At 43.7% G+C, this 16,520-nt stretch overlaps 4 protein-coding genes across 5 annotated transcripts; 3 read left to right on the top strand and 1 right to left on the bottom strand.

Annotated features, from left to right (window-relative positions):
* Nucleotides 1-1,523: 1,523 nt before the first annotated feature.
* Nucleotides 1,524-3,694, bottom strand: LOC118507406 (H/ACA ribonucleoprotein complex non-core subunit NAF1). The gene is made up of 2 exons (XM_036045864.1): nt 2,659-3,694; nt 1,524-2,593 (listed from the first exon to the last, which is right to left on the bottom strand). Exons 1-2 carry the CDS (start codon nt 3,543-3,545, stop codon nt 1,708-1,710), a joined length of 1,773 nt encoding a protein of 590 aa, XP_035901757.1. The 5' UTR covers nt 3,546-3,694; the 3' UTR covers nt 1,524-1,707.
* A 443-nt stretch (nt 3,695-4,137) lies between these two features.
* On the top strand, nt 4,138-5,929 carry LOC118507412 (death-associated protein 1). 2 transcript variants are annotated; one of them, XM_036045873.1, is made up of 4 exons: nt 4,138-4,328; nt 4,456-4,733; nt 4,822-4,910; nt 4,979-5,929. In XM_036045873.1, the coding sequence occupies exons 2-4, from the start codon at nt 4,688-4,690 to the stop codon at nt 5,138-5,140; spliced, it is 297 nt and encodes a 98-aa protein (XP_035901766.1). In that variant the 5' UTR covers nt 4,138-4,328; nt 4,456-4,687; the 3' UTR covers nt 5,141-5,929. The 2 variants fall into 2 exon arrangements, with proteins under 2 accessions (XP_035901766.1, XP_035901767.1); XM_036045874.1 differs by having other exon boundaries at nt 4,160-4,328; nt 4,498-4,733.
* A 236-nt stretch (nt 5,930-6,165) lies between these two features.
* On the top strand, nt 6,166-7,639 carry LOC118507410 (probable enoyl-CoA hydratase, mitochondrial). Its single transcript, XM_036045871.1, has 2 exons — nt 6,166-6,463; nt 6,639-7,639. The coding sequence occupies exons 1-2, from the start codon at nt 6,331-6,333 to the stop codon at nt 7,424-7,426; spliced, it is 921 nt and encodes a 306-aa protein (XP_035901764.1). The 5' UTR covers nt 6,166-6,330; the 3' UTR covers nt 7,427-7,639.
* Nucleotides 7,640-7,942: 303 nt separating this feature from the next.
* LOC118507408 (enoyl-[acyl-carrier-protein] reductase, mitochondrial) lies at nt 7,943-9,602 on the top strand. Its single transcript, XM_036045869.1, has 2 exons — nt 7,943-8,299; nt 8,357-9,602. Exons 1-2 carry the CDS (start codon nt 8,071-8,073, stop codon nt 9,211-9,213), a joined length of 1,086 nt encoding a protein of 361 aa, XP_035901762.1. The 5' UTR covers nt 7,943-8,070; the 3' UTR covers nt 9,214-9,602.
* Nucleotides 9,603-16,520: the final 6,918 nt, after the last annotated feature.

Here is a 16,520-nt window from a genome sequence, read left to right as displayed (position 1 = left end):
CAAGTAACGTTAATAATAAAAGGAATCGTAGATATAATATATAGCAACTGGAATGATTATGTTTGCTGTAAGAACGTTATAGTTAAGAAAACAGGCACATCTTACTTCCCTCTATTGTCTTATCGCCCAATGTTGTGAAATAGTTATCGCCGTTTGTGACAATCTTTCCCCCAATCTTGCCGATGATTTCAATTCAAAACAAGATTAAATCATAGTGGTGCTCTTAGAAGTGGTTCTACGTTCAATTGACAAAAAAAGGTCCACCTGGTAACCATCAGAGTCCGACAGACTCCGGAAAATGATCCGTCATGTTAGCAAACCGATCCATTACGGCACAGTCATGTGAGAAATTATCTCGCCAACCAAGGCCAGTCAGGCAGGCAGGCAGGCAGGAAGCTACGCGGCCATCATATACCTTCCTCCAAATCAATGAAGCTGGCCATTGGTTTAAAGTTTCCAACTGCCCATACCGTAAGCATGGCAGGCGTCCACGCTAACCGAACCTCCGTATGCACACAGGTGGCCTTGATCCTGGCCATGGAAGGTGCATCGCTTGATGTTGCCGACACCGTGGCTCATGAATAAATTAAATGACAATTTATTTACCTATCGACGACGCATTGACGTGCCCATTTATTCCGGGTTTGGGATAAACACGTGTGCTCTCTTTCACGATGATAATGGGAATGGGGTGGGGTGATATGAATAAATTTGACGGAACAGGTTCCTTTTCTTGTCTCGCACAGAACGGGACAACATCCCTCCCCGTTGGATTTGATGGTTTAGCACTATACGATACGTTAGAATGGAAATTTGAGCAAACACTAATTGTGTCGTTATTCTTTTTGATGTTTCCAGCAGCTCAGCTCAAGAGCTTGTTCTCTTTTTTGTGATTTCTTTAAAAAAGTAATAATAAAAGAAGGCCTGCCCGTGTGGACGACCTATAAGGACTTTAAGGGCGGGGTCGTCCGGTGTCATTCTCATACCATGACCAGCCCTCCGGAGCCTGGCGATTCTCATTCGCTGCACGACAGCGCGGTGAGCTCGTCATTGTAGCAGCTCCTCCATTGTCCTGTCACACATACGGGGCTAAGAATCCTGCTGAGAATCTTCCTCTCGAACGTGATTTAGAGGGTTTCGTCAGTTTTGGACATAGTCCATGTCTCAGGGGCGTATGTGAGTACTGAGACTATCAATGTTCTGTGTTCTGTTCTGTTTGTATGGTCATATTTCAAACATATGAATTAAATATAATTATTATAAAATTGCATTAAAATTGAAATTCATTATCGAGTAGATAAAATTAAGATTTACTCTAATAGGAAATGTATTCCTTAAAGATTCTTAAGGTCAAAAGAATTTTTAAACTTATAGGCACAGCTAGCTAGCAATCAAAACTGCATTTTTGTTTAAATTTTTTGTGATAAAAAGTACAAAGCGCCTCCAAAAGTGTATAAATTTAAATCCTAATTAACAATAATATAACTAGGTTTAAAGTGACAACTAAAAACAAACAACAAATCTATGTAAAGAAGTATAATTCACAATTATATTTCAATCATTAGTTCTACATAAAACAGTGCTTCTTAATTCTCGAAATGTAAATTAAGCAATAAAAAATGAAAACATCTTACTCCAACTCCTACCACCATTGTACCAATCGTTATCCAATAGCTTGTGTCTTGTCTCTTGTGACCAATTCGATCCCTATGACGGTGGTGGTCTCGGCGGACCCTGACCTGCGAAAGGATTCCGCAGATACAAACCCCCTTGCGGTGGCGGTTGCATGTGCGGTATCGGTGGGAACTGTTGTTGGTTGCGTGGAGCAAAGCGTGGCCTATATTGTTGCGGATGACTGTAGCGCGGATTGAAGTTGTGATGCCAACTGTTACCGGAAGAATAGCGTGGATTAAACTGTCTGCCGCCCTGCGGCGGTGGTCGTGAGTATAGGCCTCTAGATGTCGATGGGCTAGGCTGCCGTGGATTAAAGTGTTGTTGCTGGCGGTGTTGCTCGTCATTGCCCATCTCGCTACTTTCGCCATCCGGTTGGCTGTGCTGACGGTTGGCGGCAACCTTCTTACGGTTTCTTTTAGCCATCCGTTCCTCCTCATCATCCGAATGCTCCGCCAGGTAGGCTGGAATTTCGTTATCGTGCATCCAGCTGGCATCGGATCCTTTGGTGCGCATCAGCTCCGACAGAATGATGAACGAGGTGTACTCTGTCCTCGGTGCGCAAAACACCTCCATTCCGGGGGTGATGTTTCTGGTCAATATTTCCTGATTCGAGTTGAACAGCACGCAATAGATGGGCTGGTTTACCTGTCCGATCACGTCAAATATTTTGCCCAATGCACGTTTTCCACGCTCCAGAAATAGTACTGTGTCCAAATTAAGTAGCTCGGCACCGACAACGGACTGCACCAGCACGATCTGTGCCACGATCGATTCTATGTGTCCAATCGGCTTACATTCCGCCTCCGGGACGGTAATGGTAAGCTCTTCGATGGGAGGCAGTTCGTGGGGCAGTATTTCTCCCGCCGTTCGAATTGGACCCTTGACGGGATCATCATTTTCATCCTCCGAAGAGGCAGCGCTAAGAAGACAAAACACAACAGTCAGTTCCGAACAATGTGGCCGCTTACTTTTTTTTCTACTTACTTTGTGTCCATGGTTTCGGCATCGCTGACCAGTATTGGATCATCCCGTACACGATAGCCCCCGGCAGCCAAGGTGTTACCTTGAACAACCTCAACGTCACTATCGTCGGAGGAAGAGGATGAGGAACATACCTTTACGCTCTCCACCTCTTTGGATGCGTCAGTGTCTTCCGCTTCCGAATCGGAGCTACCGGAATACTGACACAGCATCGACAATGAACTATTGCTGATCTTTTGAACTGCCTCTGTTTCGAGTTTCTGTTCGGTAGCGATTTGTTCCTGGATCGAAACGGTAACCACCGGAACCTGCTCCGGTTCCACCGGTTCCTCTACTTCCATTGCCTGATTTGTGGTTGGCTCAGCCGTACCATCCATAGTGGGGGTTGGTTCTTCCTGTGCCTTTTCTTCAACAACGGTCGAATTGATTTCGCACTCAGTTTCTTTGGATTGTTCTACGGCTGGGCTCAACAACGGTTCTGTAGATGCTTCTACTGCTTGGACCAATAACGTTTCTTTTGTTTCTTGTACGCACTTATCGTCTGCTTCAGTTGGCGTAGTACGTTCTAGGGCATCAGCTATAATCGCACTTTCAGAAGTTGCTTCTGCGGCTGTAACTACTGATGATTCCTTAGCGCTTTTCGCGTCCGTTATTTCTACCAATTTTTCTTCACCTTTGCTGTTTTTGGAAAGATCATACACTGCAGAACTCGTATCAGCTGCAGATGGCAATGGTTCAATGGGTTTCTCCTCCAGATTCACTTTCCCGCCATCTTCCGTAGCAATGGTGGAGGATGACTGGCTGGTTATTTCACTAACTTCTGGTTTCGTTTGCTTGATCTCCACCTGATCGCCATTTTTGGTTTCGTCCGTTTTAGCTAACTCTTCCATTTTGTTTGCTTTACAATGTCCTGCGTGCGTATCGTTGATATCGTTTGAATTCCGCTTCTGTACAGCACCAAGCGACAGGCAGAAAGCACGTGCAAGCGGATCACATTTGTTTGTTTACAATCTGGGGCGACATTATGACAGGTCCAACCCAAGCAACAATTATGATGCACAGCTTCCGACATCCATCTGTCATGATACATTTCGTTGTCGGGAACATTTCAGACATGTGTGTGAAATATTTCTGAAGAGACAATCACCAGCAAGTCGGGGAAAATGTAGAAGCAAAAGTCGCTTTATAGGGGCTGCGGTGCAATCAAATGAGTGAAAGAGAAATAAAATATTACTTGGTTTAATATGTGCTGTTTTAATTCCTAGAGACTTGCACTCTCGATTAGCTGGTTTCATTGACTAAAGCAGATAAAAACGTTTAGTACTTTTGTAGTCTTCAATGCAAGGCATATTTTTTCTCGCTGGTGATTTATTTATAAAGTGCTGTCAGTTTATTTTCCAGCTGAGACCTCATGCTGTCCATTGAAAGCCTTTTCAAAACTGTTGTCTGGGAATTGAAGTTTCAACGAACGATTTACAATCGCACGTTGAGTTGAGGTTGGAATTTTAAATGCGTAATTTACTGGAATGGTGTTTACTGCTGGTTTGTTAACATCGAATTGTCCCGCAAGTAAAGAAAGCGTATATGTAATTATTTATAAAGAAAGTGCTGAAACACAGTAAGATTTAGCGATTTGCACACACTGAACATCAAATAAATTGGAGTTGAAAGAGGTATTTACGTCTCCGTTTTTTGCGGCTGTCCTTCTTCGTTTTCCACCCTACGCGGATCGTGTTATTTATTTTGATTTCTATTCCGCGCTTCTGTTTCTTGCCTTCGTGGAACGCGATACATACACAGTTGTCAAAGCCGTATCAGCGCCATTAGCACCTCTCATTCTAGGCTGTACGTGAAATCGTGTAGTTTGTGTTGGCGTATTTGTGCAATCGGGTCCCATATTTTCGGGCAACACAAGATAAGAGATAAGCTGCGCCTGTAGTGTTGGCCATCATCGCTGCAACTAGAAACGCAACAGATCGTTCAGAAAGCGAACGCGTAGTTCGTAGCAGCAGAGACACCACGTAGCAAAACGATGGCCGATGAAGACAAAGGATTGGTTGCTGGACACCCTCCAGCAGGTGAGTAACCGTGTTGATGGATTTGTTTTGAACAATAATGAAGCGAGGAGAATTAGTAGATAACCACGAATTTCTCTCAAATTTGCAGTAAAGGCAGGTGGCATGCGCATCGTGCAGCATAAGACCCCCAACAGCGAAAGGCCGGCCAAAGATCCGGTCGAGGTCATCGGGCTCTCGGTAAGCTCTGCGTGCAATCTACCCCATCTAGGCCGAGAGGTTATTCTGGTTGATTTTTTTCATTCCAGAACCCATCGCCGAATGTAAACACCGGAGAGGTGGCCCAGTCGGCAACCGGTGCGAAGCATTCCGACCACTCCGTCGAGGCATCGCAAGTGGCCCATGCCCAGAAACCTCCGGCACCGGTGCACACCAAGCCCGTGAACCACATCCAGCAGCCTCGAAAGTGAATGGTGATGCGCGTTCAAGCCATATCTATTGGTGCGTGTGAGGATGTGGAGAAGCAAAAGTTAGAACGAAGAAGAAAACGGATGATAAAGAACAGAGGTTAGGTGTTTGTACGGCTCCAACGAAACATGCTTTAACAGGTGTACTCTAAGGTTGGGCAATGCTAACATGTGCAGCCAGGGAAGGCAAATGGGAGTTTTGCTTGCGAGGCGTTCCCTGGCTTTGCTTAAAAATTTTATATGCCAGATAGAAAAAGATGATGGCCTTATCGATAATCAATGTCAGGGCAGATGGTTTTTTGAATAATTTCCTCTCACTAGTGTATAACTTTGTTCCTTTTTCTAGCAGCGTGGCTTAGCGCGCAACATTAAATTTTCACTGTTCTTTTCTTTTTTCGGGGCAAAGGTTTTTGTTTTGCAATGTACGAAGGTGCATCCTTGCCCTTCCTGTTTTCCTATGGGTTTGGTAATTAAGAAATACAATCGTGTAATAATGTACTAAAGAAAACTAAACTAAAACTAACATTCGCAGTGTGCTGCAATTCGATGAGCATATTCGGTGGTGCAAACCATCGGCTATAAATAAGTTGGAGAGTATGTTATTGGTAATGCCTGCAGCAGTCAGGAATTCAACATTTTATAGAATTTTTTTTGGTCACTAATCATCATCTTCATCATCACTTGTTGCAAATGGCGAAGAACATTGTACTTTGTTTGGCATTTGCACACGGATGTGCGTAAAGGTGCTGCACGGAAGTTCCAGCTATTAATAAAGCTATGAAATGTGTACAATTGCTGTGCTGATTCTGTCTGTCGGCCATGAGCGCCTGTTGAAAAGCTAGGCGATATCACCTGTAGATCATGCGTGGATCATGAAAGTTTGTTTGGAGGAAATGTTCCTGAAAGAATACCAACGTTAATTACTGTTGAGAAATAAACATCATTCAAGTTATCAAGCAATGTAACTTAGAAATGCAAAGCTTAGAAAATGCAAGCCCTTTGTCAAACATGTTGACAGTTGGCACTAACCACTGTGCTCCAAACCGGCTATCACGGCCTACTTGTGTGTTTGTGCGAGGCCACCGAACGCTTAGCGTGCGTGTACCGGCCATTATCATACTGTATTAGTAAGCTGTTGGAGCGGTCGCCACTTGCTGCGCTACTCGTCGTCTGTATCTGGTGTGTCGAATTTTATGAATTTCTCCATCCTCAAAATGGCCAACATTGGACGTATGCTTGCTTCGCGCGTTGCGGGTCAGCTGGTGCGCAATGTAGCGTCCAACCAGCAGCAGCAACAGGCTAACCTGCTCCGATTCTACAGCAGTGGTAAGTAAGCCCTAAAGATTAACCTCACCCACCTCCCGCACGCAGGTCTCACCTTCGTGCTGGAAGTAACATAACCCAGCAACACGAACGTTGGGGGCCTGCGTCGTTATGTAATTGAAGGTCAAATTGGTTTAACAATCTTTACTGTTTCCTTCGCAACAACAACAACAAACAGCTCCCAAGTCGTATGAATTCATCAAAGCCGAACTTACGGGCGAGAAGAAGAATGTGGCTCTGATTACACTGAACCGGCCGAAAGCGCTGAACGCCCTGTGTAACGGATTGGTTTCGGAAATCAGCGATGCATTGGATCGGTATGAAGCGGATGATTCGATCGGCGCGATCGTCATCACTGGCAGCGAGAAGGCATTCGCCGCCGGTGCCGATATCAAGGAGATGCAGCCGAACACGTACGCCAAGTGCATCAACACCGACTTTCTGGCCAACTGGACCCGTGTGGCTAAGGCCCAGAAGCCCATCATTGCGGCCGTGAACGGGTATGCGCTTGGCGGTGGCTGCGAACTGGCCATGATGTGCGACATTATTTACGCCGGTGATAAGGCCCGTTTCGGACAGCCGGAAATCGCTCTCGGTACGATTCCCGGTGCCGGCGGTACCCAGCGCACCACCCGTGCCATGGGCAAATCGAAGGCGATGGAGATGTGCCTGACCGGTAACATGATTACGGCCGAGGAAGCGGAACGGTCCGGACTGGTTAGCAAGGTGTTCCCAGCCGACAAGCTGGTGGAGGAAGCGGTGAAGTTGGGTGAGAAGATTTCCACCTTCTCGCCGCTGATCGTGCGCCTGTGTAAGGAAGCGGTCAACGCATCGTACGAAGTTTCGCTGAACGAGGGATTGCGTTTCGAGCGTCGCCACTTCCATGCCACGTTCTCGACGAAGGATCGGCTGGAGGGTATGACGGCATTTGTCGAGAAGCGTGCACCGAAGTTTTCCAACGAGTAAGACACACATGCAATGCGGGAAAGCAGTTCCCCAGCAACCTTTCCAGACGGGTTAGCACACCCGGCCCATTAACAACACCAGTTGCATTTACTATGAATGAGGGTGGGTCATTCCGCTTTTGGACATAGCTTATTTTTATACACAGGTTTTCGTAAAGTGAAACATTACGAGAGATAACAATAAACCGAATAAAATTCGCATAGTAACACTGTTGTTGGTGGGGTGGTTGTGTTTGTATTGCTTATCGCACTTGGCAGGCCATGCCGGTTTCCATGGACTACGTAATCTTCGTTCGAAGCTCAAAAGGAAGTGAAGCATAATCATTGTATAATGTTAATTTAACTAGCTATTGTGCTACTGATTAATTGGGGAAAAATGGAGTTTTCTTAAAATTGATGGCCGACTTAAGAATTCCGGGACAATTCCGCAATGTCTATTCTCTACCAAAACCACCCAGACGATTCGAATCAGCTGGTGATGCTGTGAGTTGCGAATGTGTTGCTACATTTGTTATGTCACATTCATGCTGGCAGTTTTCTGACAGCACATCGGTCGCAGCGAAAACAACAACACTGTCGTCAACACAGGACCGTTCCATCCGCGGATTGAATAAACCATCACATATTTTACGAACTCGGTAAAAGATGGCACAGATTATGAGGCAGCTAGGTTTAGCAACGAAAGGATCACATTCGTGTTTGATTGCTCGCAACATGAGTGTGATGGCGAAGGTGTTGCGCTACGGTGAGTTTGGTGAACCGGCCAAGGTACTACAACTCCAAGAGGAATCAGTGCCGGATCCCAAACAGGGTGAGGTCCTGATAAAGACGCTCGGGGCACCAATCAATCCAGCCGATATCAACACCATTCAGGGTAGGTTTACTTAAAAATAACTTCAAATATGGTGCTTATCATTCCAATCCCCCGTAGGAAAGTATCCAGTCAAACCGACATTTCCCGCCGTCGGTGGAAACGAGTGCGTTGGAGAGGTAGTGGCTATTGGACCGAATGCCGGTAACAGTCTAAAAGTTGGCGATCGAGTGGTACCGTTCGCTACCGGCCTCGGAACGTGGCGTTCCCATGCAATCTACAGCGCTAATCAGCTGATGAAAGTTCCGGCAAATATCGGCGTGGCGGAAGCAGCCACTATCACCGTAAATCCGTGCACCGGTTACCGGATGCTAAAAGATTTCGTCACATTGAAACCGGGAGATACCGTAATACAGAATGGGGCAAATTCAGCATGCGGTCAAGCTATTATTCAACTCTGCAGAGCGTGGAACGTGGAATGTGTGGGCATCGTGCGCGATCGGCCCGAGTTCGGACAGCTGAAAGATTACCTGAAAGGATTGGGAGCAGCAGAAATACTTACCGAGGAGGAGCTGCGCACAACGAAGCTATTCAAGGATGGCATTTTTCGAAAGCCGAAGCTGGCGCTGAACTGCGTCGGGGGAAAGAACGCACTGGAACTGTCCCGGCAGTTGGACCAGGCCGGTGTGATGGTCACGTACGGTGGTATGTCACGGGAGCCGGTCACTGTGCCTACGGCATCACTCATTTTTAAGGATCTGCGCTTCGTTGGGTTCTGGATGACGCGCTGGACAAAGGAAAATGCCGGCAGTCCGCTGCGGAGTGAAATGTTCAACGAGCTGTTCGGTCTCATAGACCGTGGTGCGTTGAAAGCACCTGCCCATGAGATGATTTCATTCGAGGACTACACTGCGGCGGTAACGAACGCGCTCAACATTCAGGGTTTTGTTGGCAAGAAGTACATTTTTCGGTTTTAAGTTCTGAAAACGCGTAAGAAACTGTAACACTGCACAACACGTGTAACTACGATCGTTAGAAGGCAAACTAGAACTGATTGGTCGATGTTGGTAGAAAGCTGCTATTCATTCATTTCCCTTGGTGTAATTAGAGGGTAATTTACGTAAACTGCAAAGTAAGTGTGGTTCTGACAGACCGAAATACGATACAGCATGGAAAACATAATACAGCATGCAAGTGATGTGATGAGGATTTTGCGAAAACAAATAGATTGTTTAGTTCACTTTTAAGTTGGCAGATCTAATATTAAAGAAATATTTTAATTTGATTCCTGTTTTTGTTAAAGCGTTTTGTTTTAAAAAATCGCCATTTTTAGTAATGTTAGATATTGAATAAAAATCTTCTGCAATCAGTGTCTCAATGAAATTCTAAACTAAAACCTAACAAAATACTAACAACATATACTATATGCTAATTTTTAAAATTTGGACTTATTGGCGCTTTCTTATCACCTTCTGGAGTGATGTAATTGTACTACCTTATTGCTTCTTTCTTTTGAAAATTCAAGTTTTTCATTTGTATAAACAAAATCTTTTTGATGATCCAGTACAAGATGTGTTATTTTGGAAACTTATTTTCTTTAAAAAAAATTTTTCCAGGCAGAACATTTTCTTGAGGAAAATTATTTAATTTTTTTTATTAACGTTTTTAGTATTACTATTAATATTCATTATTGTCTTATTTCATTGTTCATTAAGTGTCTTATTTAATTTTATTAAGTTTTAGTATTAATCTTCTTCTTCTTCCTTGGCAATACAACCTCGAGTGGTCTCGGCCTGCCGATTCTGGCTTTCTGTGACTTAATTTTACCCGTAGTAAAGTAGTCAGCCTTACGTACGAGGAGGCGGTCTGGATGGGAAATTAGTATTAATAGTTTACTTAAGTCCCATCCAGACCGCCTCCCCGTACGTAGGGCTGACTACTTTACTACGGGTAAAATTAAGTCACAGAAAGCCAGCAATGGCAGGCCGAGACCTCACGAGTTTGTAGTGCCAAGGAAGAAGAAGAAGAAGTTTACTTAAGTTAATATTTCAAAATTTCTATAATTTTATAATTGACCCTTGCTACTCGTGGTAGTAGTGAACTGGTAGTGTTATAGCTGATTATCAAGATTATACGAAAGATTGTGATATCAACTCCCCTGTTGACGTTTTAGACTGTTACGGTAAAAATTGAAATGCTATATTCTTCGACTCGCTTGCTGCAGCCCGCCCGATAACTCAAAGCCGGCAGAGCTAGTTGCTCGGCTTCTTAAAACTCGCGAAATCCCAAGCGATATTTTCCTAAAGAACAGAAAGGGCAAGAAACGCTATGAACTTATTCCCCACAACAACATTTGACCAGGCGTCTCCATCAGGTTCAGCGTTTTGTCACATACTTCGTTGATTCGTTTTGTGTATTTCAATTCTTGCAGCAAGTACTTGTGCATGGTTGTATGGATAAAAACAATTAAAATGCAGAAGAAATATGTTAAACGAAGAAAAAGAAATGATTTCCCATTGCTAAGGAGAGTGCAACGCTAGTGTAAGCGACGAACCTGTTTCCCGAAGTCATTCCCGTCAGATAGGAACCTCTTGAGGAAAAAATATGCATGGAATGAATTTTGATAATTTTTTTCTTCGAAAATAATAATAACTTTTAACTTTTGACTTTTAATCCTTACAGATAAACCTTGGTGCCACATGCTCTATGCATGTAGCTGAGGTATCTGCTATTTTGTTCAACACATTTCTCGTTACAAGCGCGAATCCTTCGAATTGGTATTTTTAATTCACTTTTTGCCTCACTGCTGTCAAAGAACTGAAACTTTTACGTGCAAAATTCGATGCAGGTCCGGGTTCTTCGCATCCGGTTGGGCATCAGAATGCGTTGAGGTGTCATTTTTGGCCATAATATGATCCAATCTAGTATCATGGTATATTGGTTCGGTGTGAACGTGTAAAACATAGTTCATAGTAGGCTATCACATTTTTCGTATAAAAACCGATTACATGTTGCCTCGTGCATTAGTCATAAAATATGCTCCAGTACGTTATGGGCTTAGGATCGCGTGTGTACACAAAGTGCTCTGAAGAGTAGTGATAGTTCGTGTGATTGTTTACGATTGTTAGAGAAAGTGATAGAGGTGGACCCAAATACACCTGTTTACAGTTACAGTCGAATCGCTCACCGTTTGCTGCGGCTCATGAGCTGCTTGCTTCGATTTGCGTGCTGTTTCCATCGAATGCGCGACATGACGACCGAATCACATGCCGTTACCATGGAATCACGTGCCGATATACATGGATTTTTGATTGCTCCTGTATGAAGCATTTGATATAATCAATAGCCCTGTTTTGCTGTTACCATTAGAAAACATTTGCTGGTATTTTTATACGAACAAACGGCTAATAAACCATAAATGGCAAGAAAATGTGTCGTACAATACCATCATCGAACAGTATCGCTCGCTATTGAACACAAGACTAGTTTTTCAGATGTGGTGATCTATACATTAAACTAGCGGAAATGAATGGGTTCGAACGGCGAACAAATTTAGAAAAGTTCATGAAGTTAATAGTTTAAATTTTTCTTTTTCAATATTTTTCATTGAATTCCATGAAATAGTTTGTATGTATCGTTCATTTTTGCTTTGACACAATATGTAAAACACGTGTAAATTAGTTTAAAATAATGCTTTCCATTGCGTTTAGTCGTTAAAATTATCCTGTTAAAATTATCCGTAAGTTTAAGCAATAAGAAAAAAACTATTGCTTCGAGAGAAGAAGCGAATTTGAAATGTGCTAATATTCACAAATCCATAGATACCGGCACGTGATTCCATAGTAACGGCATGCGATTCGACCATTGGGTCGCTCTTTCGATGGTAATGGCACGCAAATCGAAGCAGGCAGCTCGTGAGTCGAAGCAAACGGTGAGCGATTCGACTGTAACTGTAAACAGGTGTATTTCGTTGGAGAAGCTGAATTGTTTGAGCTATTCTGAATTCTGAAAATTTCGGCTTGATATGATGAGACCCTTGCGGATGCGGGAAGGCTTGAAAGACATTGTGAAGAATAAGAAGCCTGGACAGTCCATAGTTAGATGGGTTATGTGAGGTAAGTCTTGTGTTCTCATTTGGTTATCCATTGAATGCAATCAATCGTGTTACGTCATCCATTCCAAAAACAAAATGAAAAAATCATTGCCTCGACGAGTGAACATTTCATCGAGACATAAAAAAATGCAAGGGTTATTTATTTATTTATTAATTATCACGGCTAAAAGCCGTATTGTCAGCACCGCATGTGCTGACGAAATACAAATGTCAAAAACAAAAAATTCACAAAGAAATTACCAAGGCATTTCCTCCCTGGTATTTAGCCTTATCCCGGGCATGCTCGGTTGTAGGTGTGTGGCGATTGCAGTGAGGAAATCCAGGTATATTGTAGAATTTGTAGAAATGTTTAGGTCCGGGACTATTGCTGGCGGTATTGTGTTGATGGTAGTGTGGTGTGTAAACGGATCATCCTTCCGTGTATCGGATCTGGAGAGCGAAACAAAACTAAACAAAAAAAAAAAAAACAGCGTTTTGGACAGCACAAACATTTGCCTCTGTATAGTGTTTCTCAAACTGCCCAGCAGTGATAGCCCAAGCTCGACCAAGCCAGCACCGAAATCAAAAGCTATCGGAGAGTTCCCCTCCGTAACAGCAGGGTTTCTGCTAATAACGAGGTAGAACCCGCCGACCACCTCCGAACCCAACGCCAACAAGGCCGAACTCGCTCCATCAAGGCTAGGCAGAGATGAAGAACACTATTGCAGAAAAGTCTGCCTCCCTTCTAACGATAGTGTGGACTTTGGTCCCGGATACTGTTGCACCGTCAACGGACCACCCGTGGCACTACAAAGAACAAAAAAATGCAAGGGTTGCCTTGATACATTTAATTGGCTGTTGCATTTTGTCAGTGAAAATATTAGCAGTATTTATTTTTATTTGTATTTATTAATTAATTATTACGGACTGATGCCGTATTGTCACCACCGCATGTGGTGACTGTGAATTAAATTCATGAAAAACAAACAATGAAAGAAAATTAACAAGGCATTTCCTCCTAGTCATTTGCCATATCCCGGGCATATTAGCACCATTTAATTGTTTAAAAAATTGGTTAAAAGGGGTTAAAAAGCAATCCAGTTAACGAATATTGGCTGTATCAAGTTATTGAGTAATGTTGTAGTTGATGAGGAGTGAATGCTTTCTATGTACACATTATCATTTCATTCAGTGCATCATTCTATGTACTCCTTAAATTCATTTCATCATTAATAAATCTAGACATTTTATAGATTCGCTAGATGATAATTCATTTTTAATAAGTTTGTGGAGCAGTCTAACTCGCCTAGTTAGACCCTTTAATCTTGAAAAAACAGTCTTTATGAGCCTAAGCTACTACCGGTAAACATACTTCTGTTTTTGGGCTCATAACCTATTGGGAGATCCTCCTTTAACACGCAAAACTTTCAACGTGACAATGGAATTTTCTCCAAGATGTTGGATTATTTTGCAATAGGCTTCCTCCGCTAAGGGAAACGACTGTTCCCTCATAGTCTTCCTGTTTTCGACTCCATGTTCCTTAAAGTGGTAGGGTTTTGCAAGTAAATCTTTTTGTGGTATTTATGAAAATGAGCCACAGTGGTACATTCTACGCCTTACTTTTAGGCAAGTAAATCGTGTGATCCACCTTCCTTTGGGAAGTCATCAATTATTCGAATATTCTCCCCCAAATTGAAGTGAAAGAGATTATCCTAGATCTAAACATAAAATTACTTTCACTACTGAAATACACAAATTAAAAATTCTATCTAAGCAATCCGTGGTTTGATTTGGATGATTGTCACCCTGCAAACGTCAGCCCAGTTAACGAACATTGTTCGCCAGGTAGGCTGAGCTTTCAGTCCAGTAATCCAGTAATTCTTTGTCATTATTGGAACAGAGAAGGATACTTGCGGTGCGACTGTCTCAAGAGAGGTCTTTATCTGCATTTCTGGCTTCCTTGATTTGATTGTACACCTAGCGACGTTGACAGTGTTGCGTAAGAATATGAATGTCCAAGCTTTCTAACTTACGGGGTACAAATTTCAAGTTGTTGTACTATTGGCTAGCCATCACTAAAACCAGGGTAAGGTTTGTTCTATTTCGGATGTTACATGCATTGTTTTCAGATGCTACAACAAAGTTTTGCTAAAAAACTACATTTCTTCAAAATGCTGTTGTAGACATGCTGAACCTTTTTCGATGTTTTCGATTAAATGAACTTAATAATTTTATTTTAACGAATAGAATAATGTTTTATAATATGATCCAGAATTACAATTTTCGATACCTTGGTGTTTGGTTCAATTCAAGGCTGAACTGGAGTACACACATCACCCATCTGGTGCAAAAATGCAGTAAAAGAATCAACTTTCTAAGGACAGTCACAGGATTCTGGTGGGGCGCACATCCATCAGACGTCCTGCGACTGTATAAGACAACGGTACTATCCGTGTTGGAATATGGAAGCATATGCTTCCATTGGGCATCCAACACGCATATCCTCAAACTGGAGAGGCTACAGTATCGTTGTCTTAGACTCGCACTAGGGAGCATGAAATCAACACACAACATGTCCCTAGAAGTGATGACCGGAGTGATGCCGCTAAAACTTCGTTTTGAAATGCTGTCGCTTCGCCTTCTAGTCCGTTCTTCAGTATCAAATCCCTTGATCGAAGAAAATTTTAAAGCACTTTTAGAGACAGGTTCTAAGAGCAAAATCTTGAAGATCTATGAAGATTTTGTTGCCCTACAAGTGCATCCTAGCGCTCCACAGGCATTAAACCGTGCTGCCCTTCCTGAGACCTACAGTTCCCTTTTAACAACAGATTCCTCGTTGCACGAGGAAATTAAGACCATACCGAATGATCTTCGCCCGATGGTAGTTCCGGGCATTTTCAGGGATAAGTATGGCCATTTAGACCAAAGTAGCCAGTATTACACTGACGGATCATCCTCTAAGGAAGGCACCGGCTTCGGCGTTTTTAGTGAGTCCGCCGAAGCATTTTTCAAATTGCGGGAGCCGTGTAGTGTCTACACCGCAGAACTAGCCGCAATCTTGTACGCACTATTGATTATAGCAGCGAGACCTTCGGATCAGTACTTCATCTTCACAGATAGCCTTAGCGCTATCGAAGCACTACGATCCCCGAAGGCTGTTAAGAGTCAGGATTTCCTGGTCATTAAAATCATAGAATTGCTTGGCTCCATGTTCGACAAGGCGTTCAGGATTTCGCTAATTTGGGTACCTTCTCATTGTGGAATTCCCGGCAACGAGAAGGCAGACTCACTGGCCAAAACAGGCGTCCAACAAGGCGCATTTTACGACCGTCCGATCTCGGCCCGAGAGTTTCTTCGCCTACCACAGCAACTTTTCCTGTCTCGCTGGCAGAGCATGTGGGAGGCGGATGATCTCGGGCGATTCCTTTTCTCGATCTCTCCGCAAGTGTCCCTGCGGCCTTGGTTCGGTGGGCTCTCTGTTGATCGGGCGTTCATACGCATGATGTCTCGACTTATGTCGAATCATTTCGCGTTGAATGCTCATCTTCAGCGTATAACTCTGGCTCAGACGAAGGTGTGTGGCTGCGGTGACGGATTTCACGATGTGGATCACCTTCTGTGGTCCTGCGTGGAGTTTGAAACCGCAAGACCCTCCTTGTTGGGCGCAGTCGAGAGCATCGGCAGACGACCGGGTACAGAAATAAGAGAAATTTTGGCGACTAGGGACCTCACCTACATGAGGCTCATCTTCCGATTCGCCAAAGACAACGGTCTTATCCTTTGATTCCACATCCTCATTATCCTTCCAACCATATCCGCCATTCCTTTTTTGTTATTCGTTGTGTTGTCTTGGTCTTAAGTGTTTTGTTTTTTTTTTTCTTTGTTTTTTGGTAACGCCCGAGTGATCCGTTGACGGAACAATGGCATCCGGGCTCAATGACTGCGTTGTCGTAAAAAGAGGGGCAGACTTTGCAACAGTGTTCTTCATCCCAGTCCAGCCATGGTGAAGTGGGTTCGGCCTTGCTGGCGTTGGGTTCGGAGGTGGTCGGCGGGTTCGATATCGTGATTAGCAGAAAGCCTGCTGTTACGGGATAGAGCTCGCCGATAGCTTTTGAGTTCGGTGCTGGCCTGGTCGAGCTTTGACTATCACTGCTTGGGCGCACTGGGCTGCTTGAGGAACACTGTTCACAG

Source organism: Anopheles stephensi, chromosome 2 (genome assembly GCF_013141755.1).
Source record: "Anopheles stephensi strain Indian chromosome 2, UCI_ANSTEP_V1.0, whole genome shotgun sequence".
NCBI classification, from domain to species: domain Eukaryota; kingdom Metazoa; phylum Arthropoda; class Insecta; order Diptera; family Culicidae; genus Anopheles; species Anopheles stephensi.
This window is presented reverse-complemented; position numbering and strand designations above follow the sequence as displayed.

Bases quoted from the DNA above. Each gene is read 5' to 3' on its own strand.
- LOC118507408 (XM_036045869.1), top strand. From the start codon at position 8,071: ATGGCACAGATTATGAGGCAGCTAGGTTTAGCAACGAAAGGATCACAT. The intron at 8,300-8,356 runs GTAGGTTTACTT...AATCCCCCGTAG, and splicing joins CGATATCAACACCATTCAGG to GAAAGTATCCAGTCAAACCG.
- LOC118507410 (XM_036045871.1), top strand. From the start codon at position 6,331: ATGAATTTCTCCATCCTCAAAATGGCCAACATTGGACGTATGCTTGCT. The intron at 6,464-6,638 runs GTAAGTAAGCCC...AACAACAAACAG, and splicing joins GCTCCGATTCTACAGCAGTG to CTCCCAAGTCGTATGAATTC.
- LOC118507406 (XM_036045864.1), bottom strand. From the start codon at position 3,545: ATGGAAGAGTTAGCTAAAACGGACGAAACCAAAAATGGCGATCAGGTG. The intron at 2,594-2,658 runs GTAAGTAGAAAA...TTGTCTTCTTAG, and splicing joins GCCGAAACCATGGACACAAA to CGCTGCCTCTTCGGAGGATG.
- LOC118507412 (XM_036045873.1), top strand. From the start codon at position 4,688: ATGGCCGATGAAGACAAAGGATTGGTTGCTGGACACCCTCCAGCAG. The intron at 4,734-4,821 runs GTGAGTAACCGT...TCAAATTTGCAG, and splicing joins TGCTGGACACCCTCCAGCAG to TAAAGGCAGGTGGCATGCGC. The intron at 4,911-4,978 runs GTAAGCTCTGCG...TTTTCATTCCAG, and splicing joins TCGAGGTCATCGGGCTCTCG to AACCCATCGCCGAATGTAAA.